Source organism: Manis javanica, chromosome 1 (genome assembly GCF_040802235.1).
Source record: "Manis javanica isolate MJ-LG chromosome 1, MJ_LKY, whole genome shotgun sequence".
Lineage (NCBI taxonomy): Eukaryota > Metazoa > Chordata > Mammalia > Pholidota > Manidae > Manis > Manis javanica.
In genome coordinates, this window is record NC_133156.1 from 114,303,642 (window position 1) to 114,328,296 (window position 24,655).

The 24,655-nt window shown below is 36.9% G+C and overlaps 1 protein-coding gene across 1 annotated transcript in view; it reads left to right on the forward strand.

Annotated features, from left to right (window-relative positions):
* Positions 1-6,328: 6,328 nt before the first annotated feature.
* The window catches only part of HCN1 (hyperpolarization activated cyclic nucleotide gated potassium channel 1), a 534,584-nt gene continuing 516,257 nt past the window's right edge, over positions 6,329-24,655 (forward strand). The window contains exon 1 of the mRNA XM_073236418.1: positions 6,329-6,846. Coding sequence (XP_073092519.1) covers positions 6,446-6,846 — 401 coding nt within the window. The 5' untranslated portion in view covers positions 6,329-6,445. The remainder of the gene's footprint in view (positions 6,847-24,655) is intronic.

Sequence of the window (24,655 nt, forward strand, 5' to 3'; positions counted from 1 at the left end):
GGTTTTGTAAATTGCTAGGGACAAGAATTACAAAAATTAACCTCCTTTAACCCAACTTATGCATTCTAAATGATTCAGAGACAAAACCAATAATAGTCTCATTTGTACTAATATGCAACTTCATTTCCAGACTTACTCTGAAATTTCTTGCTAAAGAGGTGGACAAAGTCAGTTGTGAGACTGAAAGTTGATCAATGGCAACTTTGTTGGTGACAGCCCCCACCTCTTCTCTTTTAGAGAATGAGTGAGTCATGAGGTTTGGCCTTGGAAGTGAAAGGTTAAGAGGGAACACGATTCTAAGAAGGAAAATAAAATTCATCAGTTCAGTATTGGCAATGGCAAACTGTTAACCCTGTTTTGTCTTGTTCATTCATTCATTTATTCATTCATTCATCTGGTGAGGCATTTAATAATTTTCAACACCAAGAAACATGTGAGTTTGAGAAATACATATACTTGTATACAGGGAGGAAGTACATCACTGAGTTGGGAGCACAGGTAGCTTTGGAGCCAGATGGAGTATGGTCAAGAGGGAGTGCCAGCCCGTTAGGTCAAATTTTTATGTGAATAAGCTCTGCATCCTAGCCTGTAAATGTAGACAGTATTTCCCTTAAGAATTTAAAGTGAGATACCTGTGGAGCACATAGCTCAGGGCCTAGCACCAGGTAGGCTGGTATTATCACTAGAAGTTATAGAACTAATATTGCTCATACTCTAGGGTAAAAAATGCACATTGGTAACTAGAATGCCCTGTACTCTTTGCACAGTAGTGAAATGCATAGTGATATATGGAACAAATCAGTAGCCAAAAATTTATCTGAAGAAACATAACAAACTCAAACATAACAAAACAAACATAACAAAACTCAAGTGCTATCTTGAGCAAAAGTGGTGAAAGCAAGCATCCTTATCTTGTTCTGTATCCCACAGGAAAAGCTTTCCGTCTGTCACCACTGATGTGATATTTGCTGTGGGTTTTTCATATATATGGCTTTTATTATGTTGAGGTTGTTTCTTTCAATCCTAGTTTGTTGAGTGTTGTCATGAAGGGGTATTGGACTTTATCAAATGCATTTTTTGTTCATCAATTGACATGACCGTAAGGATTTTTCCTTTGTTTTATTACTGTGGTATATTACATTGGCTGATTTTTGCATGCTGAACCATCTTGCATTCAGGAATAAATCCCACTTGGTCATGGTGTACAATTCTCTGAAAATGCTGATGAATTTGTTTTGCTTTTATTCTGCTCAGAACTTTTGCAACAATGTTCATAAGGGGTATTATTTTTCTTATAATTTTCTTATAGTATATTAATCAGGGTAATGATAGTCTCATAGAATGAGTTAAGGAGTGTTCTGTTCTCTTCATTTTCTTTCAAAAAGTTTAAGAAATGTTGATATTTGTTGTTCTTTAAATATTAGTAAAATTCACCAGTAAAGCTATCAGGTCCAGGGATTTCCTTTTTTGGGAGATTTTTGATAACTGATTTAATCCCCTTACTAGTTCTATATCTATTCATATTTTCTGTTTATTCATGATTTAGCTTTGTTAGGTTTCATGTTTCTAGGAATTTTTCCATTTCATTTAGGTTACCCAACTTGCTGTAGTACTCTCTTACAATCCTTTTGATGTCTATAGAATCCATAGTAATATCCCCATTTTAATCTTCTCTTTTTTTCTTGGTCCATCTAGCAAAAGGTTTTTCAATTTTGTTGATCATTTCAAAGAACTAACTTATGATTTTATTAATCTACTATTTTTCTGTTCTCTATTTCCTTTATCTATGCTCTAATCTTTATTATTTCCTTCCTTCTGATGGCTTTGGGTTTAGTTCTTTTTCTAGTTTCTTATCTTTTAAATTTAGGTTGCTAAATTGAGATTTTTTTTTAATGTAAGCATTGATAGCTCTTACTATGCCCCTTAGCATTGCTTTCATTGAGTCCCATCAGTTTTGGTATGTTCTGTTTTTGTTTTCATTCATCTTAAGTATTTTCTAACTTCCCTTGTGATTTCTTCTTGATCCATTGATTGTTTATGAGTGTGGTGCTTAATTTCCAAAAATTTGTTAATTTTCCAGTTTTATAACTGTTATTCATTTCTTATTCTTTTCCACTGTGGTCAGAGAAGATACTTTGTATGCCAGCTACCTTTCAAAATCTATTGAGAGTTAATTGTGGCTTAACATAAGGTTTATGATGGAAAATGTCCCTGTGCACTTGAGAAGAATGTTATATAGTTGATTACTATGGTGTACTTTGTTGTCTATTAAATCTAGTTGGCTTATTGAGATGTTTAAGTCCTCTATTTCTTTATTTATCTTCTGTCACATTGCTCTAACCATTATTGAGTGTAGGGTATTAAAGTCTCCAACTATTATTATAGAACTGTCTATTTCTTCCTTCAGTTCTGCTAGCTTTTGCTTCATAGGTATATTGACAGTCTGTTATTAGGTGTGTAAATGTTTATAATTGTTACATCATCTTCCTGTACTGAACCTCTTATTAATATATAATGTCCTTTGTCTCATAACTTTTTAATGTAAAATCTGTTTTGTCTGGCATTAGTATAGCCATCCCTGTTCTCTTTTGGCTACTATTGGATGGATTATCTTTTTCTATCCTTTCACTTTCAGTCTAATTTTTCCATGTTTACTTTGCATCAATTTTCTAAATTCTATTATTAAATATTATGATGGGCATGCAGTTGATTCTTCTGGGTTCTCACAGAGGCAATATTATTGACTAAAAATATGACATATTGTAGACATGCTGGGTATGAGTGTTTTGTTCTGACTTTAATAGTTCTATTGTTTCACTTTAAACATAATACTTGTGTTTGCTTTCCAGACAGTCAAGTTTGCCTGTGCATAAGACACAGAGGGGCTCTAAGGTTGCCTTCGGTGAACTGTCCTTTTCACTATTCCTTACCATTGCCCTCTTTAACAGAGATACATCTGATTTTATTTCCTTACATATAAAACACATGTTTAATATATTCTTCTATCCTACTAGGAGGACTAAAATGTTTTATCCTTTAAAACTTTGTTTCCCTTAGAATTTTCCAATAAACTGTCACATTTCAAGTCACCCATCTTTTTTGTTTCATTTCACATGTGCTTACATTGCTGCACAGTGGTTTTTAGTTTCATATTAGTCTGCTGCTGTCTCAAATTTGATATTAAGCAGAGCATTAAAGGAGACAGCACATTTTCAAAGGTGCATGATTGTTGTATGTACTGAACAGCACCCATTACAACTACTGATGGGACATTTTCATGAAATTAATTAATAATTCTCAGAAATCTGAATCCTCTGAAATACAATGCACTTTGATATCATGGACATCTAATGACACAGAATCAACATAATAGCAATCATATTTCTAAGATGACTGAAAACCACACTCTAATTTAACCTGGTGGATTTCAGCCTGAGGTAAAACTTCAATGAACAGACATGGAAACATGCTAAGAAGAGGTTATACTCAAAATCCAGACCTGTCCTGGGATATAGTATGCATGCATCTGGAGTGGGTTAGGGGAGGATAGACTGATGGGCAAAAGAAAGTGATAGTAGGAAAGTAATGTTTAGGTCTGGGGCTCGGAAGTGGGAAGATAAGGAAGAGCAGAGCCTAGATTGCTCTTACCTGTGATTCTAATCTCTACAGTTCTGCTCTGAGCAAATAATCAGTCCCTAATTTCTTCCTTTGTCAAAAAACTTTTCAAGTTATGCAATAAATTCAGAAATAGATCAGAACAATTAAACAATGCCAAAATTTGTCTGTTCCAGCCACCGAAGCCTAGTTTCATGATTGGGTCACATTTCCAATTCTGTCTGTCTGTCTCTCATTGTCCTGATCTTTTTGGAAGTTCTTTTTTTCTAAGGGAGTTTTCTTGAATGTAAGTACACATTCTAAATTACTTTAACTCCAACAATATGAAAATAGAGTGAAGAAACTTGACTTTTTCTATTGCTGACAACTTTAGGTTAATAAATTAATACACACATTCTCAAGTTTTAAAAAATCATGTATGTTTTTGAGAATTTAAATGAAAGAAAAAAGGTGGCCTAAAAGTTATGCCTGGAGCATCCAATGACTTGTGACCTTTAAGCATTTCTTTGTTCTTTTTTGAAACTTGTTTTTCAGTGATTCTTTTATATTAGTTTATTACAGACGTTGAGAATGAAAAAAATTCTGACCAAAATAACTGCCTGGTCATGATTAAGAGTAAGTTAGAATAAAACAAATAGAAGGATTGGCTAGAAGAAAAGATAAACTGACTTAAACTCAGCATAACATTTTAGATGGTATATTTTAAAATTATTATAACATTTAAAATTTATGTTAAAATATACATTGTCATACTCATGACTGAAAATAGTGGGATTGGAGAAGCTGCAGAATGGGAGAAAAGTAGGAATATCTTTAGTCTAATAAAGAAAAGCTGCCTGAGTAATTGGGCCTTTCTTAGGAAGAATTTTGCTTTAGACCATGTTTGTTTTTATTTATTCCTTTGGCTTCCTTCTGCCCTTGTTTGGCACCTGGTATCCTCCTCTGAGCTCTTGGATTTCCAAAGGCCCTACTCTGATCAGATCACTCTATTGTTCCTATTTTCTCTGTTGTTTACCACTGAAATTTGGCCACCTGTATTTGGGATTCTAGTTTTTGATTAGTTGAAAACAGATGGTGTCTGAGTCAGGATGAAGCGCACTGAAAAAAGAGATTTAGCATAGACCACGGTAAGTGGAATGGTAAGAGGAAACTTACAGAATTAGAACACGGGCCTAATGGCTTCTTGTTTTGGCTGCTGTTTTTTCTCTGTTCTGTGCTTCCTGTCTTAGCCTCTGTTAACCCATGAGGGCATCTAATTGGCTTCCTTTGTCTTTATCTCTGCCTCTACCAATATTAACTGGCTTCATCACTGTTCCATTTTGTAGGAAAGCCCCTTGACTGGCCCCACTCATTTTTCCATGGCAGGCAGCTTATCATGGATTCCCTCCCTGAGGGGCCCACCCCTCTCCCTCCCACAAGTGCAGCCATAGCTGATAGGAACCCTTAACATCAGGGATTCTTGGCAGGGCAGGGTTTCCTTTAAAGAGGCTGTGGGCTGGAAGGCAGTGCTGTATCTAGAACAGATGTTTGTGGCCATTTGGGAGTCTCGAAGCTCTTCAGACTCCGGCGCTGCCCTGCTGGGCGACTGGTGAGTTTGGCAGCACATCTTGCTTCCACTAGCTAATCCAGTGGGTTTGGGAGACACTGAGGGAGTAAGAGGATTCTCGGAATGCTTTCCTCAGCATCAGTAGGAAGCTTCAAGTGTTGCTTGAGAATACCTTCCCCCATCTGAAATGGTGATTACATTCTGCATAGAACATCTTGGCTTCCTGGTGAGGTGTAGGTAAACACTGAGCGACATGCATGCCACTTAGTGTGTTTTATTGATTACATAACCTACCACAAATGATAGACCGGCTCTGGCGAGGTTTTCCTAACACATTTTTCTCTCAGTAGTGGAATATCTACTCACATGTGTGCTGATCAGTGGCCTTGATAAGAAGGAAAGTCCATCCCCTGCTTAAGGATCTCCAAGAGAATAAATACGGATAAATGTAAGGAGGTCAGTTGTCTGTCCCTGGGTGCAGAGCCTTCATCTGAAAATCCCCAAGCAGCTGATTAACTAGACCTAGTCTCTTGCTTTGTTTTCCAGTACACACACACACACACACACACACACACACACACACACACACACACACAGAATTTCTCTTCTACTCTTGAAATTTATTATCCATTGTCAAATCTTTTGTACATCTCGATTTACACGTGAATTTTCTCCATGCGGAGCCAGCCTCTTTCCCTTTGCTTAACTGTACCACCATTCAAACGCGTTCAGGGTGACAGTGTCTCAGTGAGTTTGAAGATGTTTATTTATTTTGGACAAACACACATCTGCCAGCTCAGTCTTTCTCTGTTTCTCTCTCCTCTCACGTGCAAACATATAGTCGCTCACAACATGTGCAAATAAAAGTCTCCGAGGGCTCCTGAGTTCAATGTCACGCTGGGCCTAAGTGGAACAGGAGTGGAAAGCGTGCGGCGCGCGGGCGGGGAGAGACCCTTTCCGGCCAGCAGAGGGCAGCCGAGCGGAGGCGCTGGCGCTCGAGGGCTGAGTGGAGCCTCGCCTCGCTCGGCAGCCTCAGCTTCAGCACCAGGCGCGCCGGAGCCCGGAGCGCAGCCGCCGAGGGCAGCGGCGGCGGCGGGAGCGAGGCGCGCAGAGAGCAGCGGCGCGGGCGGGAAGCAGGAGCCGCCGCCGCCGCCGCCGCCGCCGCGACGGGCAGCCGGGCTCGCGGGCAGCCGGCTCGAGCCCCTGCCCCTCAGCCTCGTGCCCCCGGCGCCGGGCGGCCGGCGAGTCTGGAGCGCGCGCGGCCGTCGGCCCCGTGCCGCGGGCATGGAAGGAGGCGGCAAGCCCAACTCCTCGTCCGGCAGCCGGGACGATGGCCACAGCGTTTTCCCCGCCAAGGCGCCCGCGACGGGCGCGGGGCCGGCCGCGGCCGAGAAGCGCTTGGGCACCCCGCCGGGGAGTGGCGGGGCCGGCGCGAAGGAGCACGGCAACTCCGTGTGCTTCAAGGCGGACGGCGGCGGGGGCGAGGAGGCGGCCGGGGGCCTCGAGGACGCCGAGGGGCCCCGGCGGCAATACGGCTTCATGCAGAGGCAGTTCACCTCCATGCTGCAGCCCGGGGTCAACAAATTCTCCCTCCGCATGTTTGGAAGCCAGAAGGCGGTGGAGAAGGAGCAGGAAAGGGTTAAAACTGCAGGCTTCTGGATTATCCACCCTTACAGCGATTTCAGGTGAGGACCCGCGGCGCCGCCCGACCCTCCCTTCCGGGCGCGCCCTCCCACCGCGCTTCCCGGTTCCTGGGAGGGGGCGCGGGTGCTCGGAGGGAGGGGCTCCGGGCGCGCGGGGGCGGCGCTGCCGGCGGCTTTCACTCGGGGAGACGAGGCTCCGCTCGTTCAGCTAGCTCCCACCGAGGGGGGCTTGCCTCAGGAGTTTGGTTGCTGGGAACCGCGGGGGCCGCCCTCCTGTTTTTGCCTTGAGAACTTTGGGGACAGATGGGGGAAGAAGGCCACGCTGACCCGCGGATGGGGGAGGATGTTAAGTTGGTGTCAGGGAAACTTTACTTCGGAGATGGGAGTGTAAGGAAGCGGCCAGAAAGTCGTCTTGGGGGTGACAGCCTTTCTCGCTCTGCTTCCCCAAGAAGTGGGTCCCTCCCAAAGGGGATAAAGGCGCCCCCGGGGTTGAGGAGGAGAGGACGGGGCGGCTGGAGACACTCACAGGTCCTTGTGTTCCAGTCGCCCTCGCCCCTGGGGAGAGTTCGTCTGTTTTTCATCTGTCTGCAGGCACTGGGTATCAGTGCATTTCCTCAGAGCAGCGGCTAGCAGGCTGTGGAAGGGTGATTTGCGCTTGGGTAGTCCCCGACTTGAGATTTCAGGGGTACCGGCGCTGCCAGGTTGGGCAGCAGCGTGACAGGAAGCCTGGAGTTCCTGAAACAGACAGGGGGCGTTTTCAGAGCCCCCTTCCTGAGACAGACTTCCTTTCTTGACCTTGACTTCAAGTCTATTTCAGAAATCTCTTGCCCGTATCCCAGTTTGGGAACAAGGGCAAGAGAGCCGTCAGCTGTTTGGGAAGCTGACTTGAGGATTAAGACGTTGCCTGATCTTATTTGTCACCCAAGTATTTCGCTTATAAGCATGTTCAGAGATTATCAAACGAAGGTCGTGAAGTAGACCTTTTTTTTTTTTTTTTTAAGCGTGCATTCCCCTGAAGCTCCTGAATAAGATTGGGTTTTCCATTTAAAATTAAAAAACAAAAAAAAAATCAGGGTGGATTTATTAAATGAACTCTTTCGAAAAAGAATCGACGAAAAGATGTGTGCAAGCCCATCAGTTTTCATAGGCTTCTGTTAAACAACAAATGTAGCAGTAAAAAGTAGCATTATTCTGAGTTATGTTTAGAAACTAGAGAATTGCTACCAACCCCTTACCTTAATGGAGCTGTCCACGGTGCTGAATAACGTTAGTTCTGAAAAACCCACATACTCCTGCCACAGATGGCCTTAGAGTGACTGTCTTTACCCTCTCTAAGATAAATATAAATTGTCTCAGAAATAAATAGCCTGTATTATTTATGCATAGAGTGAATGGATTTTAGGAAGTACATAATTTTAATTCTTGTTTTCAAAAACACAGAAATTACAAAGGAAGGCAGACCTAAGAAACCCAATGACATATGTAGCCTACACAATTGGGTTTGAAAGAATGTTCCTATTAAAACTTTTTACTAAATAATCTAGCTTGTTTCCTCCATTAGAAAGTCACTTATAGAAGCAAACTTATAAATGACCTTGTTCTAAGGTATCTAGGGTATATAAGATTGTCATGTTCTCTAGAATTTTAAAGATTGAAATCAAATGTAGAATACTACCTGTCCCTCAGCCCTCACTGGGAATATGTTGCAATACATATTACATTTTTTTCATGAAAAAACTTTGCATGGAAACAGCCTTCATTCTTAGTAACAAAAGTAAGTATGGTCTTTCTAGAAATATGAGGTTCAATATTCACATGCAAATAAAACACTAATCCTTGTTTATTTAATTTCACACCCAATTAAATAATTACATAAGATACTTTTATTTCTTGAACAATATGGAAAGAGTCTACAGTCTTCAAAATGGTGGCATATGTCAAGTAATTGAACTTCCACCACATACTGGACAAAAACATAGGGCCACCTTCCGGAATTGGAATAGTGTGCCAAAATCTTTCGAATGAATGAAATTCATGAAATTAAATATCCTTTAAATTTTTCCATAAATCATATAAGACTATATCTCTCTTTAAAAAACAAAAACATTGTTATTAATTAAAAGGAAGAAATTGAATTCAGATGATGGTTCAACTTTCTTATTTATTTCAAAGAAATGGAAGATGGTTGAAAAGTGAGCTAATATTCAAACTCCAGTGTAAAGTATTTTGGAATATTTGATATAATTAGAAGAAGAAAATGACAGACATAAACTCTTACCATAATTTCAGTTTTTAAGTGGAAAGTATCTGAAAAAAATAGATTTTCAAAGTCATAATTACAATATACATGATTTTCTAAAACAAAGGCAATAATCTCATAAATACCTATTTGCATACATTAAAACACTTAGATGTGTAATTAATGTTTTCATATCTCAATGCTAATGTAAGATTTCTCAAAACCTATTACATATCAGGATAATGTAATGAAAAAAGCAAAGATAAGAAAGACAAACTTCTGGCAGTATCTTTTCCTTTTCTAAAGGAAAAGCAATATGAGACTAATCTCCAACAAAACAGAAATGTTATGGTCATGATCTGTTCACCTCAGGTACTTCCCTTAAGAAGACACTTTAAGGGTTTTTTTGCTGATTCCTGTAATGCCCAACTTATGAACAGCAATAATTTAGCGACTGAGAAAGTGGCACTTATGAATAAATTTCCATGGAGGGGAGAGCAATACTAGAAGTAAAGATACCCAGAGGGTTTTTTCCTTGGCATTTTCATAAGCTTTTGCATGGCCAGGGAAGTTTACTCTGTCTGCTCTTTGGTCAGCCCCACACTGCTGAGTGTAGCGTGAGTCTGCTACTCCAGAGCAGGTCAGGACTTTAATACCATAGCTAATGATCTGGTATTCCTTCTCAGGAAGATTTCTAAGGTGGCTTCCTTCCTACTTCCCTTAGGCGACAGAGTTGTGCTCCCACTGAGACTCTGGGAGAGCTAGCTAGGTGCCTCTTCCACCCGCCAGGGCCCAAGAGTGCTATTGCTGTGTCTGGCAGCTAGTTTTCTCCTACCTCCGGTGGAAGTAGGGCAGAGGCGCTGTATTTCCCTTCTTTCTCTGGAGAGGATGATGTTAGAAACCTTCAGGGACTAAAGAAGAGTCAAATGCTACCGAGTGTCAGAAATAACTGGGTGGGAGCTAGAGAATTTAGTGTGTTTACTTATAGAATGGTTTATAATAATCCAAACTAGGGAAAATAAAGATAGCTACTTAAAAAATAAAATTACACTGATCGTCACATAGTAAAGACATGGTCTCAGTCTTACTGAGTTTACCTGTGTACACACACAAAACTATTTAATGTGGAGGTTAAATATGATGTTTTTTGAGATTACTAACAGTGATTATATATTTATTAGCTGAAATTTTAATTTTAATTTATTTTATACAAAAGAGACACTGGCCAAGCATTGTGCTTTCACAGCCAATCCATGGTCATGATATAATCATGTAAATGGATTGAAAGAATAATGTAGAGTACTTCTGTGGATTTTTATCATGCAAGAAATATACCTTGTAGGACTTTATCACCAGACTGTTTGCCATTTCAGTGATTCTGACATTATTTTGCTGGAGCATGCTTACATAAGGGCTCTTTCAGAAATGATGCTCTTATTCCATATATATTGTCAGCCAACATCTTGCCACTGGTAAGGGAGGATATTTTAATATCTAGATTTGTTACTTTGTCCACTGCTTTTCATCAGTTAGTGTAAATAACTGCATGAAGAGCTTACTGTATCCTAAGTACACAAGGACTACAGATGGAGTCACTTCCTGAAGATACTGCCCTTTCTGGCCATCCATCTCTGCCTCCTGGTGCATCCACAACTGTGCTGATGTCAGAGGTCACTGATGTGTTTGGTAGTGAAGGGAGGGTTCACCCATATTACACAGAGAATAAACCCTTGTTTGCAGGAGCTTCTCAGGAGAAAATAATTCAGTCTTCTGGGGTTTAAGGACTAATTAGCCTACTGTTATGTTATCTTTGAGCTGAATGTACCCTGTACTCTCCCAGCAATGCTCCTTTTATTTGCTTTTCATGTCAACACAGCCAAAGTTAACCCTAAGAATTTACTTTTTTTCTCTGTTAGGTGAACCTTTTTATTTCTTATGAATTCGATTAAGTTTTTCTTGGTGGCCCTAGCAATTGTGAGACCCAATTAAAGTGAAATTATTTGGAAGATTTGAAGTTATGAATTTATTCAGTTCCTTTTTCCTAGTATACATCTTTATTGTATAATACTTTATTGAATGTTATACTATACTTTATTGAATGTTTCACTATTTAATTGCATTTAATAGTATTACAGTGATATTTTACTATTAAAATATTACAAGATGTTTTCCACTTTTTTCTGACCAGCTTTCCCTTTAAATTATACCAATCAACTTGGTATAAATTGAGGGTCATTGGGAAGATGAACTTTTTTTACCAATTCATATTAATTATGTGGACCTGTATTATTAACTCAATATTGATTAATATTGAAAGAATTTTAAATGCATTGGAATGATGTTACTTATCATAGGCTCACTGAAGAAAATCTAATTAAACTATATCTACGTGATTAAAAACCACAAATACCACCAACACCAACACCAAAAAGCAACTTACATAGTATTTGTAATTCTGCATTATTCCACTCAATGAACCTGTGTCCCAAGAGTATGAGGCAAGCAAAATGTGTATGATGTGATTTTCATGTGAGCATTTGCCAGTCTATTTTTAGTAGGTAATTCACTTTATTACTTAGAGACAAAACATGGGCTCAGGATGAGAACTATCAAATAGAGTTCCTTATAAGTGCAATACAAATTTTGGAAAACAATAGCACTGTAAGAAGTGTACTGAACATTTTCAGCACCTGTGATGAAATTTCTTTTTACCCTTTTGTGTAAAGAAGTAGAAAACTATGAATTAGGCTGACACCATGTATCTTAGGGCAGAGGTAGTGATTAATGAAGAAAAACATCTGCATGCACTAGGAAAGAAGACTACATTCACTTACTCCAAGTACTCTCTTCTAAAAATAATTTTCTTTGTGAAGGCATCATGATGTATAACTTACTGTTATTTTGCCTGAAAAAGAAATCAGGGGACATAGCTTCCTTGTGCATCTGTTAATTCTGTGTGTGTGTGTGTGTGTGTGTGTGTGTCTTGAGGATATGTGACAGGAACTATTCAAGACACATCTGTATATGATTATGGACACATAAGCATAAGCATATATCGACGTTGGTTATGTTTGGGTTTCCATTTATCTTACACATTTCACCCAAGTTTGAGTGACAAAATTCATTTCTTGACCCCTTTCAAGTTTTTTAGTTCATTTCCCCATAATAGTTTTTGATTGTTTCATCTAATAACTGATGATCCAGTTAAAGCAAAATAGCAAAATTACACAAGCCCTATATTTAAAATTTGACAGCTTTATTTATATATAACCATTTTTATTTTCAAGGCATTAGCTATAACTCTAAATAAGTAAGGCTGGTTACACACACAGGGTTAGCAACTATTTACATTTTGTACATTCAACTTTCTTTCCAATATTTCAGTGTTATGAATAGTGCTGCAGCAAACTTCTTTGTGTATTACTCTTCATTATATTCTGGGCAGAGTTCAAGGGATAGAATTACTGGCTATAAACTTTAAAGAGATTCTCTGTATATTGGTTTTACCAATTAATACTGCCACCAGTTGAGACACTTCTTAAAATTATAAGAGTGATGTAGATTCTGCAATGTTATTTCTGTTTAGAGATGCACAGGCAGATTTAGGACAGAAAGTCAAAACTGTCCTCTGTTCTTCATAGAGTGGCAAGAGTGATCTTAAAAAGCAAATAATGTTATCTAATGTCTAATACTGTTGTGATGCTGCTTAAAATGCTTTCGAAGCTTCCCATTACTCTTGGAATACATTTAACAGACCTTCCATGAGCTACAGAACCTTGCATAACTTCAGCCTATAGAAAATACCTCATCATGCACCACTCACGCTCTTACTGTTTTCCAGCCATTTGTGTAATTTTCACCTGCTAGAACAAGCTGAGTTCTCTCTTGCCAAGAGATTTTAATCTGACATTTAACCCCACTGCCTGGCATTTTCTTTTCACTTTTCATTATTCTGCATCATAGCTGGTTTTTCCTACTTTGGAATTTTAGTTTAATCATAGTGACACCCTTAGCACTTCCCCTCTTCATTTTATTTTACATCTGGGCTTCTTGTTCATCAGAATTTCGAATTACATGTTTATGTATGTTCTTCCACTAAAATTTAAGCTCCATGACCTTATCAATGTTATTGAATTTTCTATTTTTAATGTGCACATAATAGACTTTTTTTTCCTGTTAAGCTTTCTCAAATGCTTTACTTTTAACAGCATTTTTGAGCTATAAGTTACATACCATGCAATTTACTCATTTAAATTGTATGAATGTTTTCTAATATGTTCACAGAATCATGAAACCATTACCAAAATCAATTTTTAAAGAATGTTATCACCCTCACAGGGAGTCCTATATGCATTAGAATTCATTTTTACCTTCCCATTCCCTCCCCCAGCAGTTCTAAGCAACCACTAATCTACTTTCTGTCTCTATGAATTTTGTTTTATTCTGGACATTGCATGTCAGTGGAATCATACAACATGTAGTCTTTCATTGACTTCTTTCACTTAGCACAGTGTTTCCAAGTTTCGTTCATGTTGTAGCATGTTTCAGTACTTTATTCCATTTTTTGCTGAATACTATACCATTATGTGGATATACCAATTTTAATTTATCCATCCATCAGTTGATGGACATCTGGAGTCTTCTACCTTTTGGTCATTGTGAATATGCTGATGGAAACATTCTTGTACAATTTTTTTGTGCAGAAATGTATTTTCATATATCTGAGAAGTAAAGTTGCTGGGTCAATATAATAGACTTTAAACAAATATTATTGAGTGAATGGACAAAGGATTAGTCTCTGACCATGTACACATTTACTCTTAGAATTAATAAATCCAGAGAAAGAAAGCTCTTTCTTTCTCTACAGCAATTTCTGGCATACCTTTCTTGCTGCCACCTGTCGGTGTGTCCCAACTATTATATTTTCCTACCCAATGTGCAGATGACTAAGAGAAATTACAGGAAGGTTAAGCAGCATGATATGGTAACATAGATAGATAGTAAGAACTCGGCCAGGAATTCAGCTTTTATGAATCTTAATCCTCTCTTTCCAACTGTTTTACCTAAAAAGAAATAAAATTACTGGTATAAATATTGCTCCAAATCTGCAGAGAAACATTACAGATTAAACCTAATAATTTATTCCTTCTCCCTCTTGAAACCACTTCAAAATAATATGACAAGCACACAGATAGACAACTAGAGGAAAGAAGAGAAAGCAGAGAACAAATAGTGAATGGGGAAGTTATTCTACTTCCACGATCCTTCTTCATTCAACCCCAAAAATGTTCAGGACATGAAGGTAGCAGTTTAATTATTTTCGGGAAAGACAAACTGAAATCAGTAGGATTAAATTAGGTCTCCTTAGTGAGTACTGAACTCTCAATCCTAAAATTTAGAATGCATGAAGACTGGTCATTTCTCTGCAGGCAGGAAACTGGAGAAAAATACCTCCAATGGGAGACATTTCAAAGTCTTCAAGTAAAAATTCTTATTTATTACCTAAAATCTTGCAAAAAGCCTCACATATGTACAAAGAGACTGTAATTTTATTTTGGTATTCTACTGTCTAATGGATCTGAAAGCAAAAAGATTATGAGACTTTTGAGACAAGTCTCTATCATAAAAGACAAAAAACAAAGTACATAGGACAGAGAAGCATTTGGGATAAGGGAAAACTACATTTAAAAAATTACTCTATAAATGATATCTTCAGGAAGATATTTTATCTATGCAATGTAAGAGCAATATGCTATGAAAAGAGTACCCAGAGAATAAAAAAGAGCACTTGGATGTAATAAGGTGTCACATAAAAATTAGGAAACCTTGCCAAATTAGGGCAAAAAGAAAAAAAAAGAATAGAAAATATGAATAATATAAAGGCTAATTCATAAGATTAAAATCTATAAAAGGCATTCCAGAATGAGAACAAAGTGTAAAAATGGACATATGGAATTAACAGAGACATTTTAAACAAATTTTCCAGATAGGGAGTGAAATGTGTTTTCTGAGAAACTCAGAGTGCTTAGCACTGAGAAAGAAAAAGACCCCAGCAAGGGTCATCACACAGAAGTGTCAGGACACCAGTGAATTAGAAAAAAAGTACTGAGTCTTCCTAAAGAGAGACTTAGATATGAAGTGGGGAAAATACGGCAAGCTAAAAGACAGTGCAACCAATTCTACAAAATTCTGAGAGAAAGTGATTTCTGAAAGAATCGTGTATCTTGCCATAATATGAACATTAAATAACGACATTCAGAATTTAAGACTCTAATGTTAACTACCCATGTATCCTTTCTTAGAAAGTGACTGGATATTGTTCTCCAGCAAAACGGGAAATCACACTAAATGATGTGAAAACTTAGAGAATGAGATATGGGATCTAACCCAGGAGAACCTTGAAAATCAGGCGTACTCCTTGGCAGCTGGCCTTGAAGAAACAGTTCAGACAAAGACAGGAAAGCAGAGCACTGTGAAGAAAGACTTTCAGGGGGAAAAAAATGAGTATGAGCATTTAAAAAGTAATATTTAATAGGTGTTCCACAGAACATTTGAAACAAGGTATCTATGAATTTTATATAAATACCTGTAGGTACATTGAATACAAGTAAATAAAGAAAAGACCTTTATCAACTCCGGAATAATGTGAAGGGGTATAAAGAAGGGAAATTCTTTGCTTGGCTCAGCAATGAGTAATACTTGTTCATAATAATGTTAACAAGATTGATTGATTGACGCAAAGATTATGGCCCAGTTATTCTGGGAGGGCTAAAGAAAGGTTAAAGAGGGTTCAGTGTTGTAAGAAAGCCAGATACTCATCTGCCATAATTGGAAATTACCAGGGTTTAAAGGTGATATATCAATTTCTTTTTGAAGTATGAATTAAATGTCAACCTATTAGGATGTTTGAATTAGGAAGGTAGGTGTGTTCAGTCAAAAGAATGGGCTATATTCTTCTTATAATCCTTATAATACTTTTCTGCTTAAAAAAAAAAAGACTATGGGTATGTTTTGAAGTAACAGTTTTGTTAAGAAAACAGACTCTGGAGCCAGACTGTTTAAGTTAGAATCCCATCACCTGCCACTTTAGTATCTGGGCCTCAGTTTTCTCAATTACAAAACAAGGAAAATGGTACATGTATCTTGTGGGACTGTTTGGAAGATACACATTTTATATTGATATAGATATTTAGTGTCTAGATATATACTATTTGGAAATTATGCTCTGCACCTAGTGCTGTGTGTTAGCTATTCTTACGACAGTAAAAATGAAAAAGAATTAAGAAGTGTGAACTCTTTCAAAAAGGAAAACATTGTCTATATGCTTGACAATCTTCAGAATTCCCCAAGCAGATGTGTCTGGAAAGCAGGGCCATGTAAATCATACACTAGTCTGTTTTCTTTTCTTATCGTCATGGAAGTCTGGGCAGCCGAAGCCCTGATGTGCAATGGCAGTTTTTGTGTATGCTATGTGAGACAGGTTTGCTCATGAGGCAATTAGCATTGGAATACTTCTGATACATCCTGTCTCTGCAGAATTTTCCAGATATAGCAATATTATCTTCTGAGTTGGTGTAGAATTCTATAGTAGTCCAGACTTAAAAATAGCTCTTAAGGATAACTCTAATGGTATTGAGTTGCATGTATTCCTTCCTGTTTATTTTCATCAGAAAATGGCACAAACCATTTATGATCTTATTTCAAATCAGTTTAATGTTATATATGAGCCAAATAGGATGATTGATAACTTGCTAATTCATTTTCTTTTTTATTGTCACACTAATAGTCTATGAAAAATGGTTATTTAGAAATGTAATATAAGAAACATTGCAAATTAAAGAATGATTTTTAAATCTTTTTTACATCATTTCAGAGCAGATGTGACTTTCTGTCCTTGTAGAAAGTGTGTTAGTTATTAAACTATTAAAAAAGAAAGATACCTTATTAAAATTTATACAATCTTAGTTGTTTGAGAGATACAAGCAGAGACTGAGAAAATGGATATTGAAACTTTTATGAGTAGTACTTATAGGGAGAATGAGGATTTCTTATTTTTTTTCTGTAGAAGGTTATTCATTGTTTAAGTGATTATTTTTTTAAAAGATTCTTTGTTCTGAGCAGTAGATTTGGTATTTGTCTTGAATAGCCCTGTTAGTGAATTATGATGAAGATTAGAGACATATATGTTGTCTGGGATCATATGTAGTTTTTTCAACATATAAGATAGCAGAAATATATGCCAAAAGCACCTAGTTATGGTTGTATGTGTACTGAACAATTATAATAACCCCAGAATTCTGTTAGCTGTAATTATTAATTATACTGATCATTCATGGCTATCTAGTCATGTTAGTAAGTCTTAGACTTCCAGGCTCATAGAATGAGAATTAAATGAAAGCTGTAGTAGACCCTCTACCCTGGAAAAGTGCATATATTCACGAAATTTTGTCTGTGATTTTGGGAGGTTTATGTTCCCTGCGAGCACATCTGTTTCTGAATTCCAAGTTAAGAATTCATGAGCTTTCTAATATTTGTAAACAGAAGTATGGTACTAAAAACAATGTATAGAAGATAACAGGAATAGTGTTTTGTTTGGACAAGCCACTTAAGAATTAGAATTGAAGCCAGAAAGACCTGGCCTTGAGAGAGAGAGAGAATTCCCAGTCAATTAGGTAGTTGAGTTTTGAGGTTTTACCTGGTCCTCTGGAACTGAATAGAGCTTTGTCTGGAAGGGTCAGTCAGTACAATAAGGCACAAAGTTATAGCTAGAAATATATCTTGGGTGAGTTAATTTATTATAAGTTAATAATAAATTAACTTATTTTTTGCAAATGATGTTTACCTTGCCTTAAAAAGATGATTGAACCAACTGATAAATGATAAAATTAACTTTAAAGTTCAGTAAGATGGGTGATTATAAGATAAACATTTTAAAATACATCAGTATCTTTCTTACTTATTAACAGCTATGATTGAGAATGTACAAGAGAAAAAACATTACTGATTACTGAAACAAAAATATGAACTATTTACCCAGATTCAAATTAATACAAAAGATGAGTTATACAATAGTGTTAATCAACTGAAATAACTGAGTAAGATCTATTCTTATCAGTTTGCAAGAAAATTAAATCTAAATATGTTTAAATTTATAAAAGCTAAAAATAACTGAACTCAGAGTTCCTAGAAAATTTAGTGAATTATTTAATAATATTGCTATGGGGGAGAGCTTTCCAACGTATAACTCCAAAGACTATGTCAATTGTTTGAACCTCTCTGAAGGTCATAGGGTTATTGAAAAATGTGTGGGCTAGTAAATTATCTTACAGAAAATATTTGACATGTTTGCAAATACGTGCAAGAATGATCCCTATAATAGTTGTCATAAAAGATATAACCTGAGTAAAATTTCAAGCTTGACTTAAACTCCTAGCCCCACCATTTCTTCATTGAACTTAACATAATTTATTTTGCTAAATATTTTATGTAATTTGATTATTGTCTCCCATTATCTATAATTAAGCCTCAGTTATAGTGAGGGTTTAAAAATATTTTAACCACTGTATTCTGAGAGCTGTACCCATGCATGGCATAAAGTAGGCACTCATTAAATATGAATGAAGGAACTTAGCAACATTATGCTCAGTCTTGGTTTTTATACTCGATTTCCAACTAATAGATGGTCTTTTCCCCTGTATTTCCTGCATAAAATGTAATATTTTAATTTAGCTTTAAAAAATTGGGAACATATATTATGGATATCTTGGGATGGCCTTTGTTTTACAGCCCTCTAAAAGCATTTAAATGTCACTGCCTTTGGAATCAATGCTATCATCATGAAAACAGAGTTGAAAATACATTTCTTTGGGTAATGACTAAGAACGAATGACATTTCTTTCTTGTATCTTTCATCTTTTTTTTTTTTTTGCCTTTGCCAAATTGGGCTGTCTTGGTATAACAGTGCACACATGTCATTTCAAGCCCTATTGTATAGAGATGGACAATTCACACTGTCTTTATAGGTATAATTAATAAAGTAATAGGGAATTAATTTTGAATTTAACTCTGTGGTAAGTAGGTTTTTTAACTATGCTCACTAAACCTAAAGAAAAATCGTGCCAAGCAAAAATTTTCTAAGCAACACTAGTAAACTAGTCCTTGTGTAAAGTTAATGGAAAGGATAATCGAAGATGTTAATTCATGAAAATTAAAGTTGACATAATTTTCAAAAGAAGAAAGGTAACTTCAGTCTGAGAAAATAGTGGTAGCTTAGTTTTTGCACATAATAACCAGAGCAAATAGACAGCAAAACCAGAAACACCATGGACAACATTTTTGGCAAAACTGTCCCCATGAACCTAAACGATAAGTACAGGCATGCATACCTTATTTTATCATGCTTGGCTTTGTTGTGCTTTAAGATAGTATGTTTTTTACAAACGCTCTGTGAGGACCCTGCACCAAGCAAGTCTGTTGGTGCCATTGTTGCAACAGCATTGCTGTCCTTATGTCTGTATCACATTTTGGTGATTCTTGAAATATTCCAGACTTTTTCATTATTGTATTTCTTATGGTGATCTGTAATCAGTGGTCTTCGAGGTTACTATTTTAACTGTTTTGAGGGTGCCATGAACCATACCCATAGAAAATGGTGAAATTAATTGATATATGTTGCCCATGTTCTGATTGCTCCACCAACTGGCTGTTCCCCATCTGTTTCCCTCTCCTCGGGCTTCCCTTTTCCCTGAGATGCAGCAATATTGAAAGCAGGCCAGTTGATAACCCTACAATGGCCTGTAAGTGTTCAGGTGAAACGAAGAGTCACATGTCTCCCACTTTACATCAAAAGCTAGAATTGATTAAGCTGCATGAAGAAGGCATGTCAAAAGCCAAGATAGGCTGAAAGCCAGGCCTCTTGTACCAGTTAGCCAAAGTGTGAATGCAAAGAAAGTGCTGAAGGAAATTAAAATTGTTACTCCAGTAAACACGCGAATGATAAGAAAGTGAAACAGCCTTATTGCTGATATGGAGAAGGTTTTAGTAGTGTGTATAGAAGGTCAAACCAGTCACATTTCCTTAAGCCAGAGCCTAATCCAGAGCAAGGCCTTAGCTCTCTTTAATTCTGAAGGCTAAGAGAGGTGAGGAAGCTGCACAGGAAAAGTTGCAAGCTAGCAGAGGTTGGTTCTTGAAGTTTAAAGAAAGAAGCCGTCTGCGTGACATGAAAGTGGAAGATAAAGCGGCAAGTGGTGATGGAGACGGTGCAACAATTTATCGAGAATATCTAGCTAAGATGATTAATGAAGGTGGATACACTTAACAGCAGAGTTTCAATATAAAGAGCCTTCTATTTGAAGAAGATGCCATCTAGAACTTTTATAGTTAGAGAGAAGATGTTATTGCTTGGCTTCAAAGCCTCAAAGAACAGGCTGACTCTCTTGTTAAGGGCTAATGTAGTTGGTGACTTTAAGTTGAAGCCAGTGCTCATTTACCATTCCCCAAATCCCAGGGTCCTTAAAAAATTTTGACAAATATACTCTGCCTGTGCTCTGTAAATGGAAAACTGAAGTCTGGATTATGGCAGTTCACTTCACAACATAACTTACTGAACTTGTAAAGCCTTCTGTTGAGACTTACAGCTCAGAAAAAAAGATTCCTTTTAAAATATGACTGCTTATTATTGACAGTGCACCTAGTCACCCAAGACCTCTGATGAAGATGTACAGATTGATACTGTTTTCAGGCCTGCTAATGCAACATCCATTCTGCTGGATTCATGGATCAAGGAGTAATTGTGACTTTAAAGTTTTATTATTAGGAAGTACATTTGTAAGGTTATAGCTACCATAGATGTTCCTCTGACAGATTTGGTCAAGATAAATTCAAAACCTTCTGGAAAGGATTCACCATTCTAGATACTATTAAGAACATTCATAATTCATGGGAAGAGGTCAAAATATCAACATTAACAAGAGGTTGGAAGAAGTTGATTCCAATTCTCATGGATGACTTTGAGGGATTCAAGATTTCAATGGAGGAAGTAACTGTAGATGTGGTAAAATAACAAGAGAACTAAAATTAGAAGTGGAGCCTGAAGATATGAGTGAAATGCTGCAATCTCATGATCAAACTTGAATGGATAAGGAGTTGCTTCTTACAGATGAGCAAAGAAAATGGTTTCTTGAGGTGAACTCTATTCCTCGTGAAGATGCTCTGAAGATTGTTGAAATGACAACAAAGGATTTAGAATATTACGTAAACTTAGTTGGTAAAGCAGCAGTAGGGTTTGAGAATATTGACTGCGATTTTGGAAGTTCTATCCTTGGGAAAAATGCTATTAAACAGCACTGCCTGCTGCAGAGAAATTGTGTGAAAAGAAGAGTCATCAATAGAGCAAACGTCACTGTTGTTTTACTTTAAGAAATTGCCACAGCCACCCCAGGCTTTAGCAACCACCACCCTGATCAGTCAGCAGCCATAAACATGAAGGCCAGACTCTCCCCAGCAAAAAGATTACAACTTGCCAAAAGCTCAGATGAGGGTTAGCATTTTTAGCAATTAAAGGATTTTTTAATTAAGGTATGTCCATTTTTTCAGACATAATGCTATTGTCTGCTTAATAGGCTACCATGTAGTGCAAACATAACTTTTATATGTGCTGGGAAACCAAAAAGTTAATTTGACTTGCTTTAGTAGGATATTTGCTTTATTGGTGTGGTCTGGACCTGAGCTCGCAGTATCTCCGATGTATTATGTAGGTTGGGACAAACCTGTGACAACTGCAAGACCTGTGTTTTTAGAACCTCCACCTAGGTTTAAAGAAGGACATATGGGAAACAAAGTCATCTTATATACCTGAGTATAGGTGTACCCCCTGCATACCCAATGGGTGTTTGATTGGAAAAGCGTTTGAACTGGAATAGTATTCACACAATCCAATAGGAAACTGTCTGTAGTAATTTGAAGACGAGAAATGGCTTATACCAGTTCTGGGACAGGAAATACATGTTAAGGTCTGTAACAACTTGACATATGAGACAGTAAAGAAGTTATCAGATACCACCAGGGTAATATGAAGAAGAATCAGGAGCCAGCTTGAAGAAACCAATATAGGCTTCAAAAGATAAGAATATCACTGAATTGAAACTCATCAGATGTTTAAATTTGAGTTTATAATGATATAAATAATGGTTATTCACTGAAACTTATAGGGTACCACTTCATTACCTTGAAACCTGGATAAATAAAAGGAAAGAATCAAGCACTTACCTGCTTTACCTATATTATCTGAACCAATGTGTAACCAAATAGTAGAGGTGGAAAAGAGTTTCCATATAAAATTACTAAAGCTAATACATGAATAGGTAATGACATAGTTAGAAAGTAATGATTTTATCCACAACCCCCCATTCAATTCATGTATCTAAATGTTGAACATCAATGACCATCAATTACAAAAAAAGATAAAACCACATACTGCATTTTCTTGCTGAAGGAACATATACCACCTGCAGTTTTGCAAGTGAATGGAATCTGAGTCTAACCAGGCCTCTGGGTCCAGGTATCAAACTGCCAGAAATACAGAGTGTGGAGAAACATGCTGAACTTGTACCATGAGCATATAATTAGCAAAACCCAGTGTTGGAGAACTAACGGGGCTGCCAACCAGGCTCCTCAACAGGTAAATAAGGAGATGAATGAGATGGAGGGCAGATTGAGGCACTCTTAAAATGGAGGTTGGAGCAAACCAAACTCTACCATTTCATCACAATTGTGATGAAACTGGAAAAATTCAAGGAAGCAGCTACTATGAAATTCAGCAGAGCTGTTATTTTAGAGGGTGCCAGGGGACTGTGATTGGGACTGTGAATGTGGACAGGCTTCTTGCATCGGGGGCAAAGTTCTTGTCCTGAGCAGTGATTTCAAGGGTGTTTGTTTGAATAAATCACTCTTTTGTGGTTCTCCATCTCTGTTTTATTTTACAATAAAAAGTAAGGGGAAATGAAATGGAAGAGGTCTTAATTTTTTCAAAAAGATCAGGCTACAGTGCAAAAGAAGTACAATATTACTGTTCAACTCTGTGTTTTATTCAGAGATTCTGATTTGTATTTGCAACAAATCCCTAATAATGCTAAGGCAAAGCAATGTAGTGCAACTTTATAGTGAGAAAATGACCCAGCATAATCTCAGAAAAGTCAGAACCTTAAATAAGTTTAATTTGGTTTGAGGAGACAGTCAACCTCTTTAAAGCTAATCTGTAAAATGTGAGAAAATAATCTGTCCCCTTGAAAATGTAATATGTGAAAAGTGCTTGACATATAGCTAATATTTAACAAATATTAAATTCCCTTTTCATTTCCTTTTTGTTATCCTGCTAATGATTACTCTGTAAGTACAAATAATGAAATAACAGTAGTTTATCTAAAAAACATGGGATTACACACATGAATTCACTCATTCAATAAGTATTGCTAAGTACTGAGTATGCTTTCAGGGGACTGTTATGTGCATTAAATAAGAAAATAAATGAAACCAAGTCACAGCTTTTCAGAGGCTTTTTGTCTAGTAAGAGGACAGATATATAAGGATATAACTTTAATGGAGGGAAAGAATGCCAATAGGGTAATTGTGCAACATGATGTATTTCTAGGAAAAAATCATGATGCATTAATTCTATAATAATCATTAGCTAAGGTAAATTTAGAATTTTTTTTACTGTTTATTTCTCAGAATTTTTTTTTGGTAAACCTTCACAAATAATCCATACTTTTGCATATATTAAAAAAAATAAATAGTAATTCCCTATTGGGATAAAATTATCTCAGATTTTTAACATTTAAATCTTTATTAGTCCTTGTTATACTGTTGTGATTTCTGAAAACAGAGTATTTTTAGGCTTGTTTTAAAAGTCAATCAAGTTGTGAATTATTTCAGAATTTTGTGTTTAAAAGAAAAATCTGTTGGAAAATAGCAAAGGAATTTACTTATTGACTAAAATGTGGACTGCTTCTGTATCTCTTCCCTGTATAAAATAAAGGTAATGTATGTTCATTCTGTATCAACAAATTGGGAAGAGAGAGAAAAGCACTTAACCTACTTTTCTTTCTTCAGTTTTCAACTTTATCATGCTTGTTAATTGCCTGGGTGTCCTTTAACCATCTCTTTCCATGATTCTTTCCCAGAGGCTTGGTTTAATTTTAAAAGTGCAGTGTATTCAGCCCTAATTATGTGAGAACTCACTGCAGGCAAAAAAGCAAGTGATAGTAATGACCAAAATGTGTTCTTAAATCAGTGCCACAGACACCACAAACACATTGTTTGTAAACATTTAATAACTAGGAAATACAACCATATAAGGTAATACTTAAATTTAGTGATGTGAAAATAGGATTCCTTCCTAGAAAATAACTTCACTGTGTTTTTTAAAATATGTATTTTTTGAAGTTTTGCATTTTTTCTTTCTTATCAAGTATTTAAATCAGCTGAACATCCACACAGTCTGAAATTCTTTTCATAATCAATATGGTTCTAATTTCTCTGAATTAGAATGAAGTTCACAAAATGTGTAATTTGTATTGGAAATATTGTCCATTGTCTTCTTTGAAAATCAAGCTA